The sequence below is a fragment of the Lithohypha guttulata genome (assembly GCF_036872675.1).
Source record: "Lithohypha guttulata strain CCFEE 5908 chromosome Unknown scaffold_2, whole genome shotgun sequence".
Taxonomy (NCBI): domain Eukaryota; kingdom Fungi; phylum Ascomycota; class Eurotiomycetes; order Chaetothyriales; family Trichomeriaceae; genus Lithohypha; species Lithohypha guttulata.
Genome location: NW_027042751.1, coordinates 1,799,551 through 1,821,619, shown reverse-complemented (window position 1 = coordinate 1,821,619; position 22,069 = coordinate 1,799,551). Strand labels below are relative to the sequence as shown.

The window sequence follows — 22,069 nt, the reverse complement described above, 5'->3', positions numbered from 1 at the left end:
TATTGCGTACAATATGTAAATCAGGTGTTCTGGGAAAATGCAAAAAGAATGATGCGGGATTTTGACAGGACTCTAACCTGTCGTATGCAGATGTGTTACTCTGAAGCAGAGAGACTCAGCCAGCCCGATGCGGGGGCTTTAGATAGTCAGTATAAGGATTTAGATTGTTGATAGATAACATACTCGAACCCCTGAGATGATATTAGCCTGTCAAACCACTCAATCTGAAAATCCCGTACTTACGCAGCCTTAAGATCTTGCTCTGTAAGAGTCTTACGCTCTACCGATTGAGCTAACCGGGCGTTTGGTTTGTGATCTGATTTGGAGCGAAGAATTTTAGCGATAATATATGACCCTAATATCACAGGACATGTGGGAAGTTTTCATGATGGAGACAGAAATGCTTGGCGAAATACTACACGGGCGTCCACCCGGCCGATCTCCCAAGCCTATGATGTTTCCACAGCACGAGCAGCCAAATGTCATACCAAGAATCCGTGAAAGGTCTCACCTACAGTTCACCTACTATACCCGACGATAGCGAGCCAACAGTCCCCAATCTCTCACTCAAAATGGCTTCATCATCTACATCTGTCAAGCCTTCTGTTGGAATTCTCAGCATAGGTGACATGGGAATGGGCATAGCGAAACTGCTTCTTGCCAACGACTACGAAGTTCTCACAGTCTCAGCAGGCCGAAGGCAAGTTACTGCCTCTTCCACCTTTACCCGGCTGACGGATAAAGTCAACACACCCTAGAGCGCATTCGAGCAGCAAAGATTGTGGATGTCGCCTCAGATGAGGAGTTGTTGACACGAGCAGACATCATCCTCAGCATAGTCCCACCAAGAGACGCCTTCACAACAGCAAGACGTGTGTTCAACGCAAGCCGGTCTGCTGGTGATGCACGAAAAGCGAAGAAGGGTCCCGCTTCTAACCAGATAGTCTACATCGATCTCAATGCGATTTCACCCAGAACAGTAGCCAAGATTAATGGCTTGTTCGACGTGATGCCAATCACGAGTCCTCCGCCTACACCATCGCTTACACGTAGACTAACCCGAACTCTGTCCATGGCTGGTAGTCAGCAGAGTACATCTGAACCACCCCCGCCACCACCAATCGATATCAGATTTCTGGATGGCGGTATAATTGGTTCGCCTCCCTCGAAAGACAAGTCCAGCGACGAACCGAATAACAGCAACGACCAGGACTCTACTTGGAAGAAACCATCTATCCCATTGTCAGGTCCGCATGAATCACTGCTAACCCCAGCTCTGCTCACACTTCTCAACATGAAATTCATCTCTGGCAAACTTGGCACTGCATCGGCGCTCAAGGCATGTTTCGCGTCGTTGACCAAAGGCTTCACGGCTCTTTCGATTCTGAGCTACACCACGGCGGCGACCTGTGGAGTACTTCCCGAACTAAAGTCGCATCTTGAGGAATATATGCCGGGTTTAGCACAACGCGCCGAAAAAGGACTCACAGGTATGCCGCCGAAAGCATACAGATGGGTCGACGAGATGCGCGAGATTGGAAAGACTTTCAAGTCTTCTGGAGGAATGAAATTTGGTGGCGAAATGTTCGAGCAGGCTGCCGAAGTGTATCGCTTTGTTGCAGAGGACACGGTTCTAGGTAACGAGAAGACTGGAAAGAGAAAACGAGGTATGACTGTGGAGGACGTTGCAGAGGCTGTGGAAGAGGGTGTGCAGAGGAAGATGCAGAAACGTGAAGGAAAAGACGAAAAGCTAGAATTGGCTTGGAGAGGTAGCTGGGGTTTGTAAGTGGTGCACTTGAAGCGTATGGCGTTCACTCCAATAGTCTATGCGTTAAGGCCTGGCAATAGCATCATGGTTCGTGGCATATTGACTGCACTCGAAGTGTTGGGCGTCCTCCTCAATGGCCTGCACGAGGAAGATCCACTTCAGCACTCTCCCTGATGATATCGACCACGTTACGAACACGCTCCAATGGTGTATGCATCGTCGATGTTCTTCAAGATGATTCCAGCGTCGATTCCCTTCTGATAATCCCATCGCGGGTCATTGAGTCCAGACGTACTCCAGCTCCAGAAACACCAGCCGATGGCTTGCCCTTTCTCATAAGCCATAACCTGGGCAGCGAACCACTTCCTGTAAAAATCCTTGTTCGCATCGTTGTTTGGGTCCCAATCACTGTTGTGCTCTACATCACTGTTGACCGATAGGGACCACTCGCCAACAATCACAGGCCAGTTTCCGCTTCGATCGTCCTTGCACGAGAGGTCAAGATACCCTTGATGTGATACCTTCGCATCAGTATATTTGACGTACTGATGGTCATCATATGCCGCATGCTGAGTGAGAGTTAGTTGAAGACTTGTACTGGCGAGAATCCACTTACCCAGAATGTTCTGTCGGGCAAGAACTCATTCGGATCACCCGAGTTCCACTTCTTATCCATCATCTGGATGTGTAATTGACCATCTTTCGAGATACTCAAGGCGGCCTCCTTGTTTCGTATGGTTGTCCAAGCCCTTGGATAGTACTGACTGCGCATCGAATCGGTCTGGGCTTGAGCATTTGGATACCGTGAATCTCCAATGCGGACTGGCTCATTGACTAGACCTATCATACCTACCGTATTGATATAGGCTGGATGTGTATGCGCTTTGTTGGTCATCCATTCGAGCCACTTGCATGCACGATCATAGTTGTAGTTGTCGTAGAACCCGGGTGAAGGATTTAGCTGACCAGTAAATACGTCGGTAGCTTGAGCGCCGGGCGCTCCATGAAGTTCAATTATCACATAGAGGCCAGCATCCTTCGCCCACTGAACAGCTTGATCAAGGTATTTCTCTCCACCTCGAGGAAAGTGCTCGCTCGAGTCCACCAGAGATTCGAGAAACCAGTATCCTACAGGTATCCGTACCGTATTGAGACCATAACTTGCCATCTTCTTGAAGTCGTCCGCTGTCAACCATGACTCCCAATGACCTTGAAAGTCCTTGTCTGCTTTGGCTTGATCCTGAAGACTAGAGACGCAGTCGAACTCAGATTGAGAATCACAACCGAAGCTGGAAAACACTGTGCTTGCCATCCAATTTTCGACAACGAAGTAGCTGCCTAGATTCACACCGCGGACCTTGACTGTGTTCCCGATTGAGGGTAGCGATCGTTCAATGAGGCCATGTTCATGTAAACTGCTGCGATTGAATAGGTCGACGCCGGACCGAGCAAAGATCTGCTTGTGTTCACCTGGCAGCCATGCTGCAGCAAAGAAGGGACACGCCAGAAAGAGGAGCACACCCGCGTACATTATCAAGGTGGCTGGATGACTAAGGAGAAGCAGAGATGCAAGCAAACTGTGACAGAGAATTGAGGCATATTCAGTTTTTTATTCTGGAGCAGGATGTCTTTCTCACCATTGTCTAAATTAAGGTCAGACTCGACAGAGGTGTCCCAGACGATGATCTCAGGTCGGTTCGAAGATATTGAATACTACATGCCTGGCAGATTGGAGGAGGAGGGATACCTGACAATGAAACCTGTCGAAATGGAGAAGTTGGTCGGCATGATCAGTCATCACGCTGTTTAATTTTAAGCTTTGGCCCGCTTGCAAAGCTTGTCTGGCCACGTTCCGTTCCTCTTCAGCTTGATATCCTCCCCCTAGTTGTACTTGGGACGCTGGATCAACTGCGATTCACGTACTCGAGACGAGAGCAGCATGCTTGTCACAATAAACTTCTCGCTGAAGGGCGAGATCGGGCGGTGTCCCGCATTACAGTATGGGCAATGATCTTGGATCACAAACACAATTTCATGCAGGAGGCCTTATTAATCTGATGCTAACGACATCGTCTGACTATCAGCCAATGGAGACTTTACCAATTCTTCCTGGATCGTCAATGTTCTCGTTACTAATCGTACAACATGTAGTGTACTTTTCTGTCCCCCGTTTGACGCCCTCTCGTACCTCACAGCCAGCTTCGAATGGCCTGACTTATCGCGCTCTCTGTCAGAAAAAGCGATCGCTCTGGTGGACGCTCTCACAAGTTCACAAGTTTGCCGGAATGTCTTGTCTGTTCCGGACATGCCCTTACCAGGATCAAGCAGAAAAATTGTCGCTGTCTAGAGACGTGCTAGCTTCTGTGGCTTTGTTTGCACACCCTGCTAGCGAAGCTTAGCGCACTAAGCATCTACCTCGAGATTGGCCCTGTTTCAAGCAAGCTGGCGGGTGCCCTACATATGCATGAAAGAACGTGGTGAAACGAGAGGTCTAGTCCCAGTCTGTCTCCAGTATTTGCTTCAGAGATGTTGGTGTCCGGAACCCGCTCAGGCAGAATGGCATTGGCAACGCCATGTTCTTCCGACATAGACTTTATGTGTGACACGGCCAGGAGTATTCAACCAATGTTGCTCGATTCTTCTGGACATGCTTGACCAGTCGACAAGAATCGAAGATTATGCTTTCTTAGGGTCCACGATCGTCGTGATCAGCTACAGTGACATGCTTTCCTCTTATTTAGCAGATCGTTTATCCCAAGACTTCAGACGTCCTCCTGTTTCTATACACGATAGGTACGTCCTCCTCCGGTTGCTCTCCGTGCTACACTTTCCGAAGAGATGACTACCCTCGGCCTGATACTGCTGGCGGCAGCAAGCTCAGCCACAGCACAACAATGTTACAGCATGGACGGTTCCGTGCTTGACTCACGTTACAGACCATGCTTTCCCGAAGCCAAAAGTAGTGGATGCTGTATGCTGAATGTGAGTCACTTCATCCTGAGCTGGTTCGACTGTGCATACTGAACAACTCTACCTCACGACGACCATACGATGGCTAACGTGTGGCAGGGAACGCAAGGCGAGAACCAGCAAAATGACCTCTGCCTTGACTCTGGTCTTTGTCAATCAACATCTGGCTGGTACGCAGGATTTCTATACATCAATGGCTGTACAGATCAGACTGGTAAGGCTGAAGGTTGTCCTAAGCTATGCTCTTTCATGGGTAACCAATACTCGTGGTCTGTTCTGCAATGTGAGCCAGGGAAATTTTGCTGTAGAGCGGCATCAGACAACGAAAACTGTTGTGGCAACAACGCTACAATGATCTCAACATCACATATCGGCAACCTCCTTTTGCCTGGCGCATCAGTACCGATCAATACGACATACAACGCGACCAACGATGCACCTTCCACAGCGAGTGGCTCAACATCAAGCAACAGCACATGCTTATCAGCATCCGATACCAGTGCAAATCCTCAATGCGCTAAAGACAACTCGGCTCTAATTGGTGGAGTGGTTGGTGGTATACTCGGGGCGGCCCTCATTGGTGCTCTCACAGCACTTGCCTTCGCTGTGCGTAGCAGAAGGCATTACAAATCTGATCTGGGCTCGACGCAAGCAACCTTGTCTTCCACGGAAGCACATGCAGCAAAAGAGAAGCTAGATCTCGAGCAGAAACTTGAGGACAGTAGGAGACATATGCAAAGTATACCACCTCAATACGTGAACACAACATCCGGAACGCCGATGGTCCATGGACAGCCGACTATGGTTGGGACATATTCACCAGGCTTGCAAGCTCGATCGCCGGCGCTCGAGCTCGATCATGGCCGTGAGCTGAGTGAGCTTGGAGTAGAGCTTGAAAGTAGGCGAGCCGAGCTGATGAGTGAGAATCCAAAATTCGATAGGAAGTAGATGAAGGAATCCGAATGATAGTATAAGAATGTGACATGAAGAGACGCCCAGGTTGGCATGAGTCTTTGTCAGGGACATGCTCTAGTCCCTCAAAAAGTGGTACTGATAGGGTATCAGTAACCAAGAGCAGGAAACCAAAGAATTCGATAAGATCGCCATGTTGTATGTTCATGTTATGTTCACCTTTTGTTCACATTACGTTGTCTATGACGTCCTCCTCGTTTCATGGTAGCGAACATTGGTGGTGAGAAACTCTTTGCAAACAGAATTCGGTGAATCACGTGACCATGCCCTTGAGTCTTCCTCATCGACAAGCGACTGCTACGGTGGCTGCCTACACTTCAGAACGAACACTCGCTAGGATTATCGAAAGGCCACGCCCAAGGACATCTATTAGATGAAATTATCGCGTTCTCTCCTGTAAAGCGATGATGTGTGAAGTACATCTACTCCCCTCGTTCCAATGCCACGAAGGAAAGCTGCCCTTCCACCTACTAACCGTCAAGGAGCAGCCACGCGTAGATCAACGCGTCGCGCTGAGACCGAAAATGGCGCCGTTCCAGAGATCTTTAATGAGATGTTGATCGAGGCTTACCACAATAACCCAGAAGATTTCAAACCAGATCCTCGACCTCCAAAGAGGAGGAAAATCGAAGTAGAGGACGAGCTGCCGACTTCACGAAACGAGCATGACTCAGCACAGAACACGCTTCCCCCACCAGTAGTCCACCCCTTGACCGAGAGCGCCGACACTACTGTCCCTGCTCCGATACAGTCAGTGTTCGATGACGATTATCGCGATTCAGATTCCGACGCAGATTTTGAGGATGTAGAGATTCTTGAGAATGTGGAGACTGACACTGAGAACGAAGAGCCCAAAGCTCTTCAGATTGACCTTTCGAGCTCTGTCGCAACACCAAAGCGTCTGGTCCAGAGGCGAAAGCCAGTCACTAAAGCTGAACGCGAATTTCGTCTTAACGTGCATAAGTGGCATTTGCTTTGTCTGTTACTTCACCTAGCGACAAGAAACAAATGGTGCGAAGACGAGGTCGTGCAGAAAACACTGAAGTCTTTAATACCAAGGAAGTTAATTTCACGACTACATCTAGAGGGAACTCAAGCGGAGAGGAAATATGCTTTCGATGCTGCAATCGGTGAAATTTGTAACATCTGGCGGACGACCTGGAAAGTGAATGCACGAGGTATGCGACGTGCTTATTGGAGAGAACACCTAGACATCGAGAAAGAAATGGAGGAAGCTGAGGACCCGTACGATCTGGATGATTATCGCCATGTTGCGAAGCAACGCTCAGGGTCTAGGGACATTGGTGCCCAGATTTTTTGTGCCTTGTTACGATCAGTCGCTGTCGAAACCAGGTTAATATGCTCCTTACAGGTATTGCCATTTTCACGAGTGGTGAAGGGCGAAACACCACAGAAGGACGAACCGAACTACATACAAGCAGGCAATCAGAACTTTGGGACTGCGAGAGCCACTTCAAAGCGCAAAGCCATTAACGAGTCGCCGTATCCTGTCTGGTGGGTGGAAGTCTTGAATCCTGCCATTGATCAATGGATACCCCTCGATCCTCTCGTGCGACATACGATCAACAAGCCAAGGACGGGATTTGAGCCACCAGCGGCCGATAGCCTAAACAACATGTCTTATGTGATTGCTTTTGAGGACGACGGACGTGCCAAAGACGTAACCAAACGGTACACGGCGGCGTACAACGCCAAAACTATCAAAAGTCGAGTGGAAAGTACGAAGAACGGTCAAGAGTGGTTCAGCAAGGTCATGCACGTCTTCCAAAAATGGCCTGAAAGCCGTGACGATATCGAGGACGCTGCGCTAGACCGCAGAGTGGCGCAGGAAGGCATGCCTAAGAATGTGCAAGACTTCAAAAATCATCCCGTATATGTGTTGGAGAGACATCTTCGAGCTAACGAAGTGATTGAACCAAGAAGAGAATGTGGTAAGTTCTCTTCGGGCAAGAACCGAAAGCTAGAGGCTGTATTCAGGCGGCAGGACCTTCATGCTTGTCGAAGTGCAGATGGATGGTATCGCAAGGGCAGAGATATCAAAGCAGGTGAACAACCATTAAAACGAGTGCCTAAAAGATGCGGAACTAGTGTACCCCCAGACGATGCGGAACAGGAGGAAGAAGGTGTCGCGCTCTATGCAGAGTTTCAAACACAACTTTACGTTCCGCCACCAATCGTCGATGGTCGTGTTCCCAAGAACGGCTTCGGCAACCTCGACATATACGTGTCAACGATGATACCAGCTGGAGGAGTCCATATCCGACATCGCCTGGCAGCACAGGCGGCAAAGACTCTGAACATAGATGCAGTTGCTGCAGTGATAGGCTTTACGTTCAAAGGTCGACAAGGGACAGCCATCGTTGATGGGGTTGTGGTGGACGAACGATATACTGCAGCAATGATTGCAACCATTATTGCTACGGAAGACGAGCTTGAAGAAGAGGTCAACGCTCAAAGGCAGGCCATCACGGCCGACGTATGGAAGAAAATGTATGCTGTTTTGAGAATGCGTCAACGCCTTGAAGAGGAGTATGGTGGATTCGGCAAAAAGGCAGACGATAGTGACGACGATTCGACTTACGAAGAAAGCGCAGAAGGTGGCTTTCTCCCTGACACTGCTGGTGGTGAACCAACTGAGGCATCAAAGGCACAAGAAAGAGCGGTATTCAACTCATTGAAGGCTCGACAACCAATCGTACTGCCTGACTCAATCGTCCGTCAGCAGGTAGTGGTGGTAAGGTCACCACACAAGCATCAAGCACCAAAAGAAGAACTAATGGATGAATTGTTTGGGACTGAGTCTGAGGTAGAGGGAGATGTTCTGGACAATGACCTCGAACCTGACCATTCCAAAGCTAAAGGCTTCCCAGCAGAAGTTGAGTACGCTGCTGGTGGTTTCATACCGGACACAAACGAAGGTGGTGGGTTCGTCTTTGAGGACGAATCAGATCAGAACCCTACCGTTGAAGAGACTTCCGGAGGTGGCTTTGTGACGGAGGAGGAGGTCGTTGACGGCGGCTTTATACGTGATGAGGACGATCCAGAAGAGCATCCACATATCAAGATATCTGTCCAGGCGCCTGAGGAGCAATCAGATGTGCAGCCAGAGGAGAGCACTATCTCAATTGACGACTTGTCTATGAGCGTACCCCTCCCTCAGAAGCAAACACATCTGGTAACGCCTACACATGGTCTGCAACCAATGCAACAGCCAGACGATCCACACGTCGATGAGTCAGATGCAGGTTCGCTGTTATCACACGATCCAGATGAGGAAGCTGCTGACATGCAGTGGGTCGAGGATGCTTTTGAAGATTAGGGCATGGTCAAGGAGCGATGAATAGCCATCATGTGTCACCGCCATGTAGGACATTGATATTCAGTCAGAATCGTAAGCAGATAGCGTTGTGGCGATAGCGGTCATCGTCTTCTGAACATCCTCGTCAGCTCCATTTGCGTCTAGAGAAGCCCGTGTGGGCTCCGGCATAGTACTGTGCTCACGTCTCGAACCAGGATGCCACTCACGGCGATCCTTAAGGAATGGGTCACCCCTGGCTCTTGTGTTGCTCTTCAAGCTCGTGTACAAGACAGACTTTCGTCCATCGATGGCGGCAGCCCTTGGTTTCGCGTCCTTCTGCTTCACGAACGCAGGCGACTTAGGCTTCGCTTCGAATATGCTACGCGAGGTATTGTCAGTATCCTTTTCGGAAACGAAATCAATCAATCTTGCTTTTTGACCGTCCTCTGCAGTTGGCGCGCTTAGATCAAGACCCAGACCAAACTTCTCCTGCAGAGCATCGCCAGTCTTCTGGTCAGCCTGTCGTTCTCGTCGTCCGACCCTGAACTCTCTTCGTAGCCTCTTGTTCGCATCATAAGGATCTTCCCAGTCTCGCTGTTGCCTCTTCTGCAACTCTTTCACTCTAGCCTGGAGTGAATTCTCCACCGCCTTGTCCTTCACCCTTTCCTCGAGTTGTCCAAAAGCACCCTCCTTTTCATCGACCTTGGTCTTTCCTATCAAGACCTCACCTTCCAGCAATTTGTTCTCCCCCACATCTCTCTTCCGTCCACCCTTCGCGACCACATATTCTGTATTTTTAGGATCGGTCTGAACCTCAATCCAGCCTCCACAAATTGTATGCTTGATTCGAAACGACCATATCGGCGTGCTGTAGTAGTTGCCTACTTTCTTCTTTTCGGCGTTGAAACGTACACCTTGGCCTATGATCTGCTCGGGCTGGCAATTCGTGCACCAGATTGCGAAAGGGCATTCGAAACGGACGGTTTGGCTTCCATCGGATCGTTTGTTGGTTGGCTTCTTGCCGCTGGCTTGGTTGAATGAGAGAACACCTTCTAGCTCGGGTGGGATGTAACGTCCCATGTTGAAGCCTTGCATCTTGAAGGTGGCATTAGGATAGTGTTTTGAGCATTAGTGGTCAGTGGGAATGCCAGGTGATGGTGTTTAAGACTCTTGTGACCTCGACACGATTATCGTGAAGGCTGTGAGAGCAGTAAAGAACAAGATTTGGGACCTGAAATTGACTGGATAAAGTTGAAGAGTGAGTGCGGACTGATACACAAAGGCCGTTCATACAGTATTGTACTTGTATCGTGGGGCACGTTATTTCGGACGTTTTTGGCCTACATGGAGCTGCAGTATGGACCAGCTTCCAAGCACTGATTAGGGCCGAATACAATACGTTACGTCACCTTGCTGAACCCCAGAAATTCCCGAACACTGGTTTGGCATGTGCTTGCTTCGCTCAACCAGAGAAGACTCGACAATTCACTCGGCTAGAGCACAAGTACAATATGGTTCTCGTAGGCTATTCTGACTCAGAAGGATCAGACTCTGAACCTCAACCGACACGCGCGCCGAAAGCAAATCAGAAACCACCTGCAGCGCAAACGAACTTCGCAGTTGACAAAGGCAACCCAAAGAAGATCCGTGTCAACCTCACAGAGACCCTTCCCACTACGAAAGATGCTGGCGATGGCGAGCCACCTGCGAAGAGACCACGAACTGGCGCCGGCACATTCTCTGGCTTCAACGCGATGCTACCAGCTCCTAAACGGGATGATATGACCTCGAAGTCAGCCACTAGCAACAAGGCGCCAGCACGGAAAGTATTCAGCCTGAAGACAGGTGCTGAGCCAGCTTTCAGCAGAGACTCCGACGCTGAGTTGAGGGATCTGTTCGCTGGTGAAGATGCGCCGAAAGATACAGATCTGGAAGCCATACCAACGAGCATACCCAAGCCTACGTTCTCCTCCGAAGATACCAAACCGACAGTCACGGCAGGGAAGCCATTCATGTTCAAGCCACTCTCGGTAGCACGCAACGCAAAGAAGAAGAAGCCAGTAAGCCAACTGACGGGCACCAACGGGAATCCTGCATCACAAACAAGAGCTGAGCTACCGTCACAATCGCTACCAGCACCATCATCAAGACCAGATACCGCGACCATTGAACCGCCAAACCCACCAAAGAAAATCAGCCTCTTCTCCTCAGGTCCATCAGAACTCCCAACACAGCTCGAGACGAACGACGTCCTTGTCGAAGACGAAGATGGGGACGAAATAGTAGAACTTCTCGACGATGACGACCCTACCTCAACTTTCTCCTCAGATCCAACCCCTCACAACTCTATCAGTACAAATCAGCCAGAATCACTAGCAAATATAGCAGACAACCTAAATCTCACCGCCGCCGAACGTCGCCAGCTTCTCGGCAGACAAGGTGGCAACGCCAGCAAGATCATTAATTTCAATACAGACATCGAGTACGCTGCTAATCAAGCTCACATTGCGGCTGGCGAGCAGATACAACACAATCCGGTTAGAGCTATTGCGCCTGGCAAGCATAGTTTGAAGCAGTTGGTTAGTAGCGCTCAGGGTCAGAAGGAGGCTCTGGAAGAGAGTTTTGCGAGTGGACGGAGGAATAAGAGGGAGGCTGGAAGTAAATATGGTTGGTGAAGTGACGGGGTGCAGGAGTGCTGGGTAAGCCTTTGGTTCTGTCTTCCGAATTTTATGCTCCTGCTCGCTGTACTGAGCACGACAAATCAATCCTTGAAGGAATCAAGAGTCGTGATCGATATCGACTGGCCACCCCCTTCACGATAGCTCCATTGGTTCTGAACTATCCTGCTCCGATGCTTTCCCTTTTGCCTCTTTCTTCCACTTCTCTAATTCTGTAGGCAACCTTCCTAAGAACTCATCCAATTCCTTAGCTCTTCTCGCGCCCCTCTCTGGGTCCGGCTCGCATTCATTTACATGTGCACTCCAATCAGGTAAACCGTCGAGTATACCGCCTCTGTGGCGTGGCTGATTGTTGTAGATGGTATTTGCTAAATTCTGCCCAATCATCTTGGGGGTTATTTGGAATGGTGGGCTCGTGGGATGGCGGTTGTGATTTTGATCTGGATGGTGCAATCAGCAGCTTGCGTTTATTCATTCGCAATAATCAAGTGGATATACAAGTCAAACGCAGATAACCAAAAGGCACCATTGCGTTCGAATGGCCATGTTCTGCGGAGTGGAAGGGTTCCCGCAAATATCCATGAACAATGAGTGTAACGTACCTTCACGTGGGTGAACTTCGTTAACGGCATTTTTCTGCGCATCTGTGGCATGCTCCTCTCCAGTCATGGCCACGTACTCAGGCGGTGGAGGGTAGAATGGGTGTCGAGCAAGTTTTGCTCGACGCTGTCGAAGAAATTGGAAAAGTTGTTCAGTTGCTCTGGGTGGCCGAACAAGTCGTTGTGGAGATCCTTGTGAAGGAGAGAATATTCCAGCTGTATTAAAGAGCTGTCGTCTGCTACTGTCTCTCTGCCTGGTCTCAAACAAAGAGGTCTGGTAAGGGTCTTGTTGTTCGTCGTAGACTGCTTGTCTGTATGTTAATTGTGCCTGATACTGATCAAAGGTAGTGCTACCACCACGAATAGACATGGTCAAATCTAGACGGATGTTACTGGACTGTGTCAGAGGTGCAGGAGTATAGAAAAGGAAGTGACATCTGCTAATGAATATCAGTGATTATTGCTTGAAGACAACGACTCTGGCTATGGTCTCGTTGTCACATGGCCAACAGTTCCACTCTGTCGAGCTCTTCCCTAGGACATCTTGACCTCTCACTTCTTGTGAACACTTCAGAAACCAAATTGTTGGGAAGTGTTTACAAGCTCGTCTTGCTTTACTGGTCTGTCGAAAGAAAGCTCGCGATTGGCTCGTCCGTCTATAATGTGAGTGTCAACCCATTCGTTGTTGTTACTTCACCAGGAAACATGGCGCCATCGTGAAAAAACAACCACACCACTCCAACCATGTAATCAGTTGTGTCTTGCTGAAAGGTCAGTCTTGCCCCAGACCTCGAAAGACGTAAGCTTCATCGTCGACTGTCGCAACTAGAAACCATGTGGTGGTTTTTGGTAGTCTCTGCCTGTCCCGGCGATGAAATATAGTGGCACACTCTTTTCCTGGTCCCCCCGTAGTTGGTGTGGAAGGGGTGATGTTAGAAACAATACGGCTAATCAAGCAACATCTTAATACAAGAAGAATGGGGATCTCGCACGCTTTACATTAACTCAGTCTGGTTTCTGACTTGAAGATATCCTTCTTAATGCACAAGCTCTGGGAGGGCTTGCTAGATACCAAATCATGGGCTTTACGTCGTGGGCGTATCTCAATTTCGGCATCGTCCGAAGTAAATTACACGCTTCTAGAAGTGCATCAGATCTCACTTCACTATCTGCCTGGAAAGATAGTTGACAGGCAAGCCGCTGTCATTCTCAAGTGCCAGCAAAGACACCTGTACCACTACATTTTTGGTATTGTGCTCGACACTGTAGGCGCTGCGGCCATCGTCAGGAGACAACACGAATGCGACTGTGAAGGATGTTTCGAAAGAGCTCGAGGTATTAGTCGGATATGCAGTACACATCTGCCGAAGTACATGATTAAAGACGAGTGAAGTTCAGGATATTCCGATATGCGAATATTGTGCCGATGACATCTCACAGATGAGGTCATCGGTTGCGACCCAAAAGCCCTAATATGGGTTAGAGAACAGCACGAAACAGGCTAATTCTTTTTAGTGTTGCTGGCACGTGTCGAAGTGCCGGAGGTCTATTTTCACTCGACCACGCAATTGCTTGTACACAACGTCTTTTGGAAGGTTATCGACCTCTTCGACTGTAGACCTTGCGGTCGACTACATCTTTCTCAAACCAATGCTCTTCCGAGGCACCATAGGACAAGATCGAGTCCAGCAAATAGTTCGAACTATCTGCCAAGTTGCCAATCCCTTGGCCAAGTCGTTCGGAGCGATCGCTGCTTATGCCATGGCCACCACTAGGTTACACTCGTTCTGGCGGGGCTCGATACCCTGCCAGCGGAGTGTCTAGCAGCCTGTCGAAGCGATATCGATCACAGCGGCATGATTTTTCCCCAGCTTCAATGCCTCCTGCGATCTTGGCTGCCCAGGTCGCCCCAGGACTTCTCCAGCTTTCGGTCAGATTGAACCCATGCTGTTTGCATCACGTTGCATGACATCAAAAACTGTCGGTGGTGAATATCTGGCACGCGTGATGTCTCGCAATCTTGGCACCTGAATTCCGTCAAATTAGGATGTTGTTTCGAGCAGAGCGAGCAGTTGACACAATGGTCCTACACGATGGAGAAAGTATTGGCATGACAACGTGGCTGATACTGCTCGCTCTGATATTCGGTGGTCCCATACATATTTCGGCCGTGCTTGCTATGATGGCCAATTACCCATCTCCTGATTGCTGTGAAGGAGCCGAGGTCGCCTAGAAACTCGGCCGCCAACAACATATAATATATGAACATTGTCGTGCTACATCTTACCTCTCTTGAAAGCCCAGCCTTCTCATCGCGAAGTACACCTACTCAATCGCTCGCAGAACATCAACTATGTCTAGGAGAGCTTCCGTGGTCCCGGTCGACCGCCACAATGATGGTGTCCTCCGTGTCAGAGACGATTCTGTTCGAAAAATGTCAGCGACTCCAGATTTCGCTGGCAAGGATTTCTTGGATGCAAAGGAGGCTTCCAGTGCTGAGAAGTCCATGTCTGTTCGAGATTCTCTTCGACTCTACAAGAAAGCAGTCAGCTATTCACTCATCATGAGTTTGGCCGTGATCATGGAAGGGTAATGAAATCCAGTTCGGTTGTTGTCTTCGTGCTGATTCCATACCAGTTATGACCTGTCTTTGATGGGCAGTTTCATGGGCTACGATGCATTCAAACGGCGATACGGTACAGAAGTCGATGAGCTTGGAGAACCCATCATCTCTGCACCTTGGCAGACAGGCCTTCAAAACGGTGTTCAAGTTGGCTCCATCATCGGGCTGTACCTCAATGGCTGGGTGTCGGAGAAGATAGGCTACCGCAAGACCATGCTTGGTTCGTTGGTTTTAATGGGTGAGTTCGCTGAACCTTGAGCTCCCTTAGCCACCATCGCGATCTGCTTCGGACATTCAGCGAGAGACTGACCAGAGTTTAGTGGCCTTTATTTTCCTGCCGTTCTTTGCTCCAAACATTGAGACTATCTTAGCAGGTGCAGTATTGCAAGGTATGACGACTACGTTGATCCATTCTAAGCAGATGGACTCACATCTGGTACAGGTATCCCTTGGGGTGTCTTTCAAACTCTCACAGTTACATATGCTTCTGAGGTAACTCCCACGAACCTTCGAGCTTACCTCACGACCTACGTCAACTTATGCTGGGTCATGGGTCAGCTGATAGCCGCTGGTGTTCTTCGAGGATGTTCCACTATCGAAGGTCAATGGTCTTACAGGTATATACAACACCATATTGATTTTGCTGGTCTTAATGTTGGACAATGTGCTTACTCGGTCTACACAGATTGCCATTCGCCATACAGTGGGTATGGCCTCCTCTCATTTTTGTCGGCGCATGGCTAGCACCAGAATCGCCATGGTGGCTAGTCCGCAAGGAACGATACGACGACGCCCGAAAATCTCTCAGAGCACTCACGTCTCCTGGGACAAATCTCCCCTTCGATCTGGAGGGACAGCTGGCCATGATAAAGGCTACAAACGAGCTAGAGAAGGCCATGTCCTCAGGCACCAGCTATCTGCAATGCTTCAAGGGTATCGATCTCCGACGTACCGAGATCTCTAGCATGGCGTGGGTCATTCAGGCTTTTTGCGGAGCAGCCCTCATGGGCTATTCAGGTAATTGATCCTGTCAAAAGTTCTGTACTGCTACTAACGACGAACAGTCCAATTTTACAGAGAGGCAGGAATGTCCGAGGAAAATGCACTCAACATGAACATCGGCCAATATTGTATGGGCTTCGCCGGTACTGTTGGCTCCTGGTTCCTGATGAGACGACTTGGTCGACGCTTCCTCTACCTCTGGGGCCTTCTGATAATGTGCGGTCTACTCGTCGTTGTCGGTGGTTTGGGTTTCATTTCAAACGACAACGAAGGTGCCCAGTGGGGTATTGGCAGTCTCTTGCTGATTTACACCTTCGTCTACGACATCACGGTTGGTCCGGTTTGCTACTCGCTGGTGGCTGAAATTCCTTCCACCCGTCTCAAGATTAAGACTGTCGTCCTTGCGAGAAACTTTTACAACATAGGTGTAAGTTTGTCTGTCTCGCTACGAGATGTCTGTACATGTACGAGCAAAAGCTAATTCTGTCACAGGGAATAATCGTAAGTCTGCACCGTCCTTACATGGGCGCCTACTTTACGACCCGGCATTGGGTAGTACATACTAAAGTTCTCACACTAACACAACTAGAACAACATCATCATGCCCAGAATGTTGGGACCAAATGAATGGAACTGGGGGTAAGTCTCTAATCAGATACATCTGAACTCTCACAATAGCGTCCCTGATTACGATGCTAACTGAGCCTAGAGCACGAACTGGTTTGTTTTGGGCTGGTGCCTGTGCTTTACTAGTCACTTGGACATTTTTCCGACTGCCAGAGCCAAAGGACAGAACCTATGGCGAGCTCGATGTCCTCTTCGAGAACAGAGTATCAGCAAGAAGGTTTCACAAGACTCGCGTCGATCAGTTCTCTGGCGACCACCTCGAAATTGTTCCGGACGATATCAGCAGTGGTGATGACAGGCATTTCGCTGAGATGAAGGTGTAGAGTTATCTTGGGCTTCTGTCACAGAACACGGGCCTCAAGCAAGCGTAAGGAGGTCTCTCATTCGTGCTTGAATTTCATGAAATCTTCGTACTCCCCTAGCTTGGAAAGAGGAAATGAAACAATGAATGCTTCAAATGGTGTCCCTCGAATTATCATCTTCCCGGATCTTTTAACTAACTGATGCTACCGTCGCTCGAGCCCTTAGAGTTCTGGCCAACCACGCGGAAGTCACCGACAGCGGCCTTTCGGTTTCGTGTGATTCACAGCGATCTGGGGGACGCCTTTGGCGACCGCCACGTGCCAGCGTTGTACCAACATGGTGGGTAACAACCACAACTCGTCTACGATATCCGCTGAAACGCGGGCAGAATAACTGGTATCACCCGCCTCTCCTCTTGTTGAGACGCCCTGCAATCTGTCCAATAGTTACAGTATAGCAATAGGTTGTGGCAGGATAACCGTAGCATCAGAGCTCGAGAGCGTATAGAGAAGCACAAGGGTAGAAGACCTCTGCTGTACCTTTCAAACGTCCAATCGAGCATTCCACATTTACTCTTGATTATTTTGTCCACGAACTGTTGCATGGTATATTCGTTCCTCATTATGATTGCCAAAAGTTGCCGCTGATCTGCATGAAATAATATGTGTCAACAGTCAAAGTTCGATTGCATAGTTTCCACATTCACATGTGCTCACGGTCCCAAACATTGCACACTATACCCGCCTTGCTCTACCACATGGAATCATGCCAGCTCTAGCTTTTGGTCTGAAACCTGCAAAGCCCGGACCCGGCATCTCAAAGACACCGGTCAAGCGTAAAGCACCATTCGTAGACCAGCAAGACGAAGCACAAGACGACAGCGACAATGATCAAGGCGCATTCAGCGCTCTGCAAAAGCCCAAGCCTAAGTCCAGGGTATTTGGTATCACTCCGCCAGTCGAAAGACCACGTAAGTCGCCCAAGCTAAGCGACGGCAACGACGCGACCAAATACACCAATCTGTCCGCGCTGCGCAGTGCGAAATTACAGGATGAAAACGCGGCGAAACTCGATGCATCCGTTTACGACTATGATGCGGTGTACGACCAGTTCACGGCCGACAAGCAGAAGAAGAGTAACGCGACCTCGAATGGCGAGCCAACGGTCCCGAAATACATGAGCAACCTCCTTGCTTCGGCGGACGTGCGCAAGCGAGATCAGTTACGTGCAAAGGAGAAAGCACTACAACGAGAGCGAGAAGCCGAGGGCGACGAGTTCGCGGACAAGGATAAATTTGTGACGGGCGCGTACAAGAAGCAGCAGGAGGAGAACAAACGTCTAGAAGAGGAGGAGAGGCAGAGAGAAGAGGCGGAGGAGGAGCGTAGGCGGAAGGGTGGTGGTATGACTGGATTTCACAAGGACTTACTGAAGAAGGACGAGGAACGTCAGCGGACGTTGGAGGAGGCTGCGAAGGAAGCACAACAGAGGAAGGATGAAGAGGGTGGTGGTGAGGAAGGGAACACGGATGAGAAGACGGAGCAGAAACTTGCGGCCGAGTTGAACGAGCAAGGTGCTCATGTTGTCGTGAATGACGATGGTGAGATCGTGGATAAGCGACAATTACTCTCTGCAGGTCTCAATGTTGCGCCTAAGAAGCCTGGTGTAGACCAAGTCGAGAAGAAAGCGTCAGCGCAGAAGGCGCAGGAGTGGCAGAGATCTGCTAAGCAGCAGGATGCAAGACTGTCACAACGAGAACGACAGTCCCGAATGATGGAGAGACAACTCGAGGAGATTACTGCCAAGCAGAATGAGAGTGAGCTTGCGGAGCGGAAGGAGGTTGAGGAAAAGAACAAGAGTAAGCTCACGGAGAACGATAAATTGAGTGCTAAGGAGCGGTATCTGCAACGTAAGAAGGAGAGGGAAGAAGAAGCACAGAGAGTCAAATCGGGTGCTGGATAATGGTGGTAAATTATGGGTATCTGTTGTAATTCAGGTATTCTCTCCAGCAGTATCTCCTGTGGGAGGCGTCGATGGTACTTCGCTATTCCCACTACTCCTCGGCTTAACCAACAACAGCACAAACAAGCCAAAAATGACCAGTATCAGCAGTAATATGATCTTCCTTTTGGTGTACCTCTTTTGGTAATTCGTGGCCACGATCAACTCCTTCTCTGCGCCTTTAACCTCGACCACCATACGTTCGACGTTGTAGTCTATCCTGTCAAGCATAGTACCCTGGTCGATGACCATAGCTTGAAGATCTCGAAATATGTCACTCAGCTCTATGATGCCTTTGGCTATGTCGTTAATTTCTTGCTCGCGCTGAGCGATAACCGTGTCGTTCCTCCCATGTCTCTTCTGCGCTGTTTGTTGGAGTGTTGAGCGTGAGAAAGAAGCGTCGGTATCCGCGTCCATCAGAGCTGGATCGGTGTAGGGATTCTGGGCTTGCACAGGCGTGCCGGATCGTCCAGAGCCAAAAGCAGGAGACTCGAAACCGCCTAGCTGCCGTAACTTGTTCAGGTAGCTGGACTGCTTCTTCCGAAAGGAAGCACTGACTTCCTGAACTTGTCCTGCCAGAGCTGTCTGTATATTTTTGGCCATGACTTCATCTCCTCTTTGCAGGGTGTTGTTCTGTTGAGCTTCTTTCACCATACGCTCTATCCTCTTGATCGCTTTCCTACACTCTTGAAAGCCTCGCGTGATTTCTTGCGTCAGCCCTTCAATCTCCATCTCCTCTCGAGCCTTCACATCCTCGTCATCAAATCCAGGGAGGATGTGCTTGGAGTGTAGTTTGTCCAATTTACCCGCTTTCAGGGTTATATCTTTGAGGATGTCGCCTACCTCTTCCTGTACATCAATCCAGCGAGGAGGGAGTAGGTCCATTTCTATGACTGTATCGCCGTCGTCCTCGAAGGCTCCTCGCGACATGAGGCCGCGAGTCTCCTCCGATTCATGAGCTGTGAAGCCATTGCTGGAATCGTTGAAGCGCCGTCGTTTCGAAGGGTGATGGGTGTAAGACTGCCGGAACGATATGTAGCTGTCTAGAATGTTAGAGGCACCAACACAGCGCCCTGTGTTGTACCTACAGGTTTGTTCTGTCCCTCCACATGTTTGGCTTATCTTTGGTCTCGTACTGGTTTGTATTTCGACATGGGACTGGTCGAAGGGTTTGTCTGTCGCAAACTCATTGTAGACCTTGATTGGGTGCCATTGGTCGAGTGATAGATTCACGTTGCAATCATAGTCGTAATAGACTGCATGTATTCGAGTCAATGTTCAGCGCAATCGTGTCCTTGCAAGCACGTCACAATGGTAGGATGTCTAGACACCGGAGCACATGAAAAGGATGCCTAGAAGATGCGCCATAATGCCCAGCAACTTTACCGCATAGAGGCTAGCACGGGTGGAATTGCCCCTATCTCCCAGCCTTGGCCGCCTGAAGGAACTTTTCTACCTTCACCAACAAAATTCCTTGGCTTCTACAATTATGTCCAAAAGACGAAAGCTCACCGGCGACATGTCAGTCTCTAGTGGACTTGCTGCGCAGGCTAGGACACAGGAAATACTCGATGCAGCCAGCGAACATAATAATACTAAGCTGGAAAGACTTCTCAATGAGTACAAGTTCAAGGACGTCGACGCTGTTGATGTTCAGAATGATCATGGAACGAGTCCACTACATGCTGCCATACTTTCATGTGCCAAGGAAGGCGACAAAGGTGAGTCAGATTTGAGCACTGTTGAATCCGCAGCTTGCGACACTGTTAGACTACTGCTTGAAAGTGGTGCTATCTGGAACCAACTTGATACCAACGATGAGACTCCTGGATGCATTGCTTACAGACTGGAACTACTGGATTTGTATGACCTTATGGTCGACGCTGGTGTTCGCGCCGAAGTGCTATTGAATCGATTAGAAGGTTACGAAGCATTGGCGGATGATGAAAACGACGTTGCCGAAGAAGATGATGGTGCGGATGTAGTTGAAAAGAACGGAACCGAAGAGGCAGAGGATGAAGCACCTCAAATCATCAACACAACTGCTGAGACAGCAAACGGCATAATCGAGCAGGCGAAGTCCGATGTAAACAGCGGAGATTATCTTGCCTCAAATCTGACGCTCACTCGAGACAAACTGCTAGATGGAGACCAAAACGGTGTTATGATGGCTTGGGAATCAGAAATAATGAAAAGATCGGTCGACCTTCTTCTAACTAAGCCTGGCATGAAGGTGCTGAATATTGGGGCAGGCATGATGATATTTGACACATTCGTACAGAACCATGTTCACAAGCCCGAGATACACCATATCATCGAGGCACATCCTGACATCTTGAGCAACATGGAGAACGAGGGCTGGAATGAAAAGACGGGAGTGACTATACACCCAGAGCGTTGGCAGGAGATATTGCCCCAACTAGTCGCTGACAACCAAACCTTTGACGCTATATACTATGACACCTTTGCAGAGTCGTACTCAGATTTTCGAGAATTCTTCACTGAGTATGTGATTGGATTGCTAGAACCAGAAGGTAAATGGTCCTTTTTCAATGGAATGGGGGCAGACAGGCAGATCAGCTACGATGTCTATCAGAAAGTGACAGAAATCGACCTGCTTGAAGCTGGCTTTGACGTTGAATGGCAAGAGGTTGATATCCCGGAACTTGAGGCAGAATGGGAGGGCGTGAAGAGGAAGTACTGGAACGTCAAGAAATACCGTCTCCCACTTTGCAAGTTCATGGGTTGAATTGGAATATTAGGTTGCGGTATGGCTCAGGTAGATCGAGCCTCCTCCCTCAGATCAGCCCAGTTTCCCAAGCTGATAGTACATCAATTCTTGGTGTCACACGAGCGCTTGTCAGAATCTTCGAGGAACAGTTCCGCCACGAAGTTGTATTCGAGGCATGATTTATGCTCGGCCGGCATAAAACCGAACTCGGTGCCCTAAATGGAGACGCCAAGCACGAAAACAACCATTCAGCTGTACCCCAGACCGGAGTTTTGCACGTGCAACGCGACTTCCTCCCTGCTCGAAACGCGTTCCCCGCACCATTTCTCTCTCGAACTTCGGTTCTCGCTCGGATATGCCTCCACTGTATACGAAGCTGGTAGTCAGGTATCTACGGAGTCGTAGCGAAGCCGTGAGTCCGGTGAGGAGCACAATTGTTTTGTGTCTGCATATAAGCTGGGGAGTTGCTGCTATGGACG

The 22,069-nt window shown here is 49.3% G+C and overlaps 10 protein-coding genes and 1 non-coding gene across 11 annotated transcripts; 7 read left to right on the top strand and 4 right to left on the bottom strand.

The window, feature by feature from the left end:
* Nucleotides 1–216: 216 nt before the first annotated feature.
* Nucleotides 217–302, bottom strand: LTR64_002779. Its single transcript has one exon. It is a non-coding gene; the product is annotated as a tRNA-Lys (tRNA).
* Nucleotides 303–572: 270 nt separating this feature from the next.
* On the top strand, nt 573–1,786 carry LTR64_002778 (uncharacterized protein; the record flags this gene model as incomplete). The annotated part of the gene is made up of 2 exons (XM_064897144.1): nt 573–624; nt 759–1,786. The coding sequence occupies 2 exons, from the start codon at nt 573–575 to the stop codon at nt 1,784–1,786; spliced, it is 1,080 nt and encodes a 359-aa protein (XP_064756094.1).
* Nucleotides 1,787–1,956: 170 nt separating this feature from the next.
* LTR64_002777 (uncharacterized protein) lies at nt 1,957–3,299 on the bottom strand (the record flags this gene model as incomplete). Its single annotated transcript, XM_064897143.1, has 2 exons — nt 1,957–2,337; nt 2,385–3,299. 2 exons carry the CDS (start codon nt 3,297–3,299, stop codon nt 1,957–1,959), a joined length of 1,296 nt encoding a protein of 431 aa, XP_064756093.1.
* A 1,563-nt stretch (nt 3,300–4,862) lies between these two features.
* LTR64_002776 (uncharacterized protein) lies at nt 4,863–5,259 on the top strand (the record flags this gene model as incomplete). Its single annotated transcript, XM_064897142.1, has 2 exons — nt 4,863–4,952; nt 5,047–5,259. The coding sequence occupies 2 exons, from the start codon at nt 4,863–4,865 to the stop codon at nt 5,257–5,259; spliced, it is 303 nt and encodes a 100-aa protein (XP_064756092.1).
* Nucleotides 5,260–6,149: 890 nt separating this feature from the next.
* LTR64_002775 (uncharacterized protein) lies at nt 6,150–9,050 on the top strand (the record flags this gene model as incomplete). The annotated part of the gene is made up of 2 exons (XM_064897141.1): nt 6,150–7,662; nt 7,741–9,050. The coding sequence occupies 2 exons, from the start codon at nt 6,150–6,152 to the stop codon at nt 9,048–9,050; spliced, it is 2,823 nt and encodes a 940-aa protein (XP_064756091.1).
* A 60-nt stretch (nt 9,051–9,110) lies between these two features.
* saf4 lies at nt 9,111–10,124 on the bottom strand (the record flags this gene model as incomplete). The annotated part of the gene is given in 2 exon segments (XM_064897140.1): nt 9,111–9,742; nt 9,758–10,124. The coding sequence occupies 2 exon segments, from the start codon at nt 10,122–10,124 to the stop codon at nt 9,111–9,113; spliced, it is 999 nt and encodes a 332-aa protein (XP_064756090.1).
* Nucleotides 10,125–10,540: 416 nt separating this feature from the next.
* LTR64_002773 (uncharacterized protein) lies at nt 10,541–11,704 on the top strand (the record flags this gene model as incomplete). The annotated part of the gene is made up of 1 exon (XM_064897139.1): nt 10,541–11,704. One exon carries the CDS (start codon nt 10,541–10,543, stop codon nt 11,702–11,704), a length of 1,164 nt encoding a protein of 387 aa, XP_064756089.1.
* Nucleotides 11,705–14,659: 2,955 nt separating this feature from the next.
* On the top strand, nt 14,660–16,881 carry LTR64_002772 (uncharacterized protein; the record flags this gene model as incomplete). The annotated part of the gene is made up of 9 exons (XM_064897138.1): nt 14,660–14,895; nt 14,944–15,167; nt 15,250–15,318; nt 15,372–15,546; nt 15,615–15,946; nt 15,994–16,358; nt 16,424–16,432; nt 16,521–16,570; nt 16,641–16,881. The coding sequence occupies 9 exons, from the start codon at nt 14,660–14,662 to the stop codon at nt 16,879–16,881; spliced, it is 1,701 nt and encodes a 566-aa protein (XP_064756088.1).
* Nucleotides 16,882–17,626: 745 nt separating this feature from the next.
* LTR64_002771 (uncharacterized protein) lies at nt 17,627–18,820 on the top strand (the record flags this gene model as incomplete). Its single annotated transcript, XM_064897137.1, has 1 exon — nt 17,627–18,820. One exon carries the CDS (start codon nt 17,627–17,629, stop codon nt 18,818–18,820), a length of 1,194 nt encoding a protein of 397 aa, XP_064756087.1.
* Nucleotides 18,821–18,850: 30 nt separating this feature from the next.
* Nucleotides 18,851–19,970, bottom strand: tlg2 (t-SNARE affecting a late Golgi compartment protein 2; the record flags this gene model as incomplete). The annotated part of the gene is made up of 2 exons (XM_064897136.1): nt 18,851–19,898; nt 19,948–19,970. The coding sequence occupies 2 exons, from the start codon at nt 19,968–19,970 to the stop codon at nt 18,851–18,853; spliced, it is 1,071 nt and encodes a 356-aa protein (XP_064756086.1).
* A 378-nt stretch (nt 19,971–20,348) lies between these two features.
* Nucleotides 20,349–21,608, top strand: RMT2 (Arginine N-methyltransferase 2; the record flags this gene model as incomplete). The annotated part of the gene is made up of 2 exons (XM_064897135.1): nt 20,349–20,580; nt 20,614–21,608. 2 exons carry the CDS (start codon nt 20,349–20,351, stop codon nt 21,606–21,608), a joined length of 1,227 nt encoding a protein of 408 aa, XP_064756085.1.
* Between the last annotated feature and the right edge of the window lie 461 nt (nt 21,609–22,069).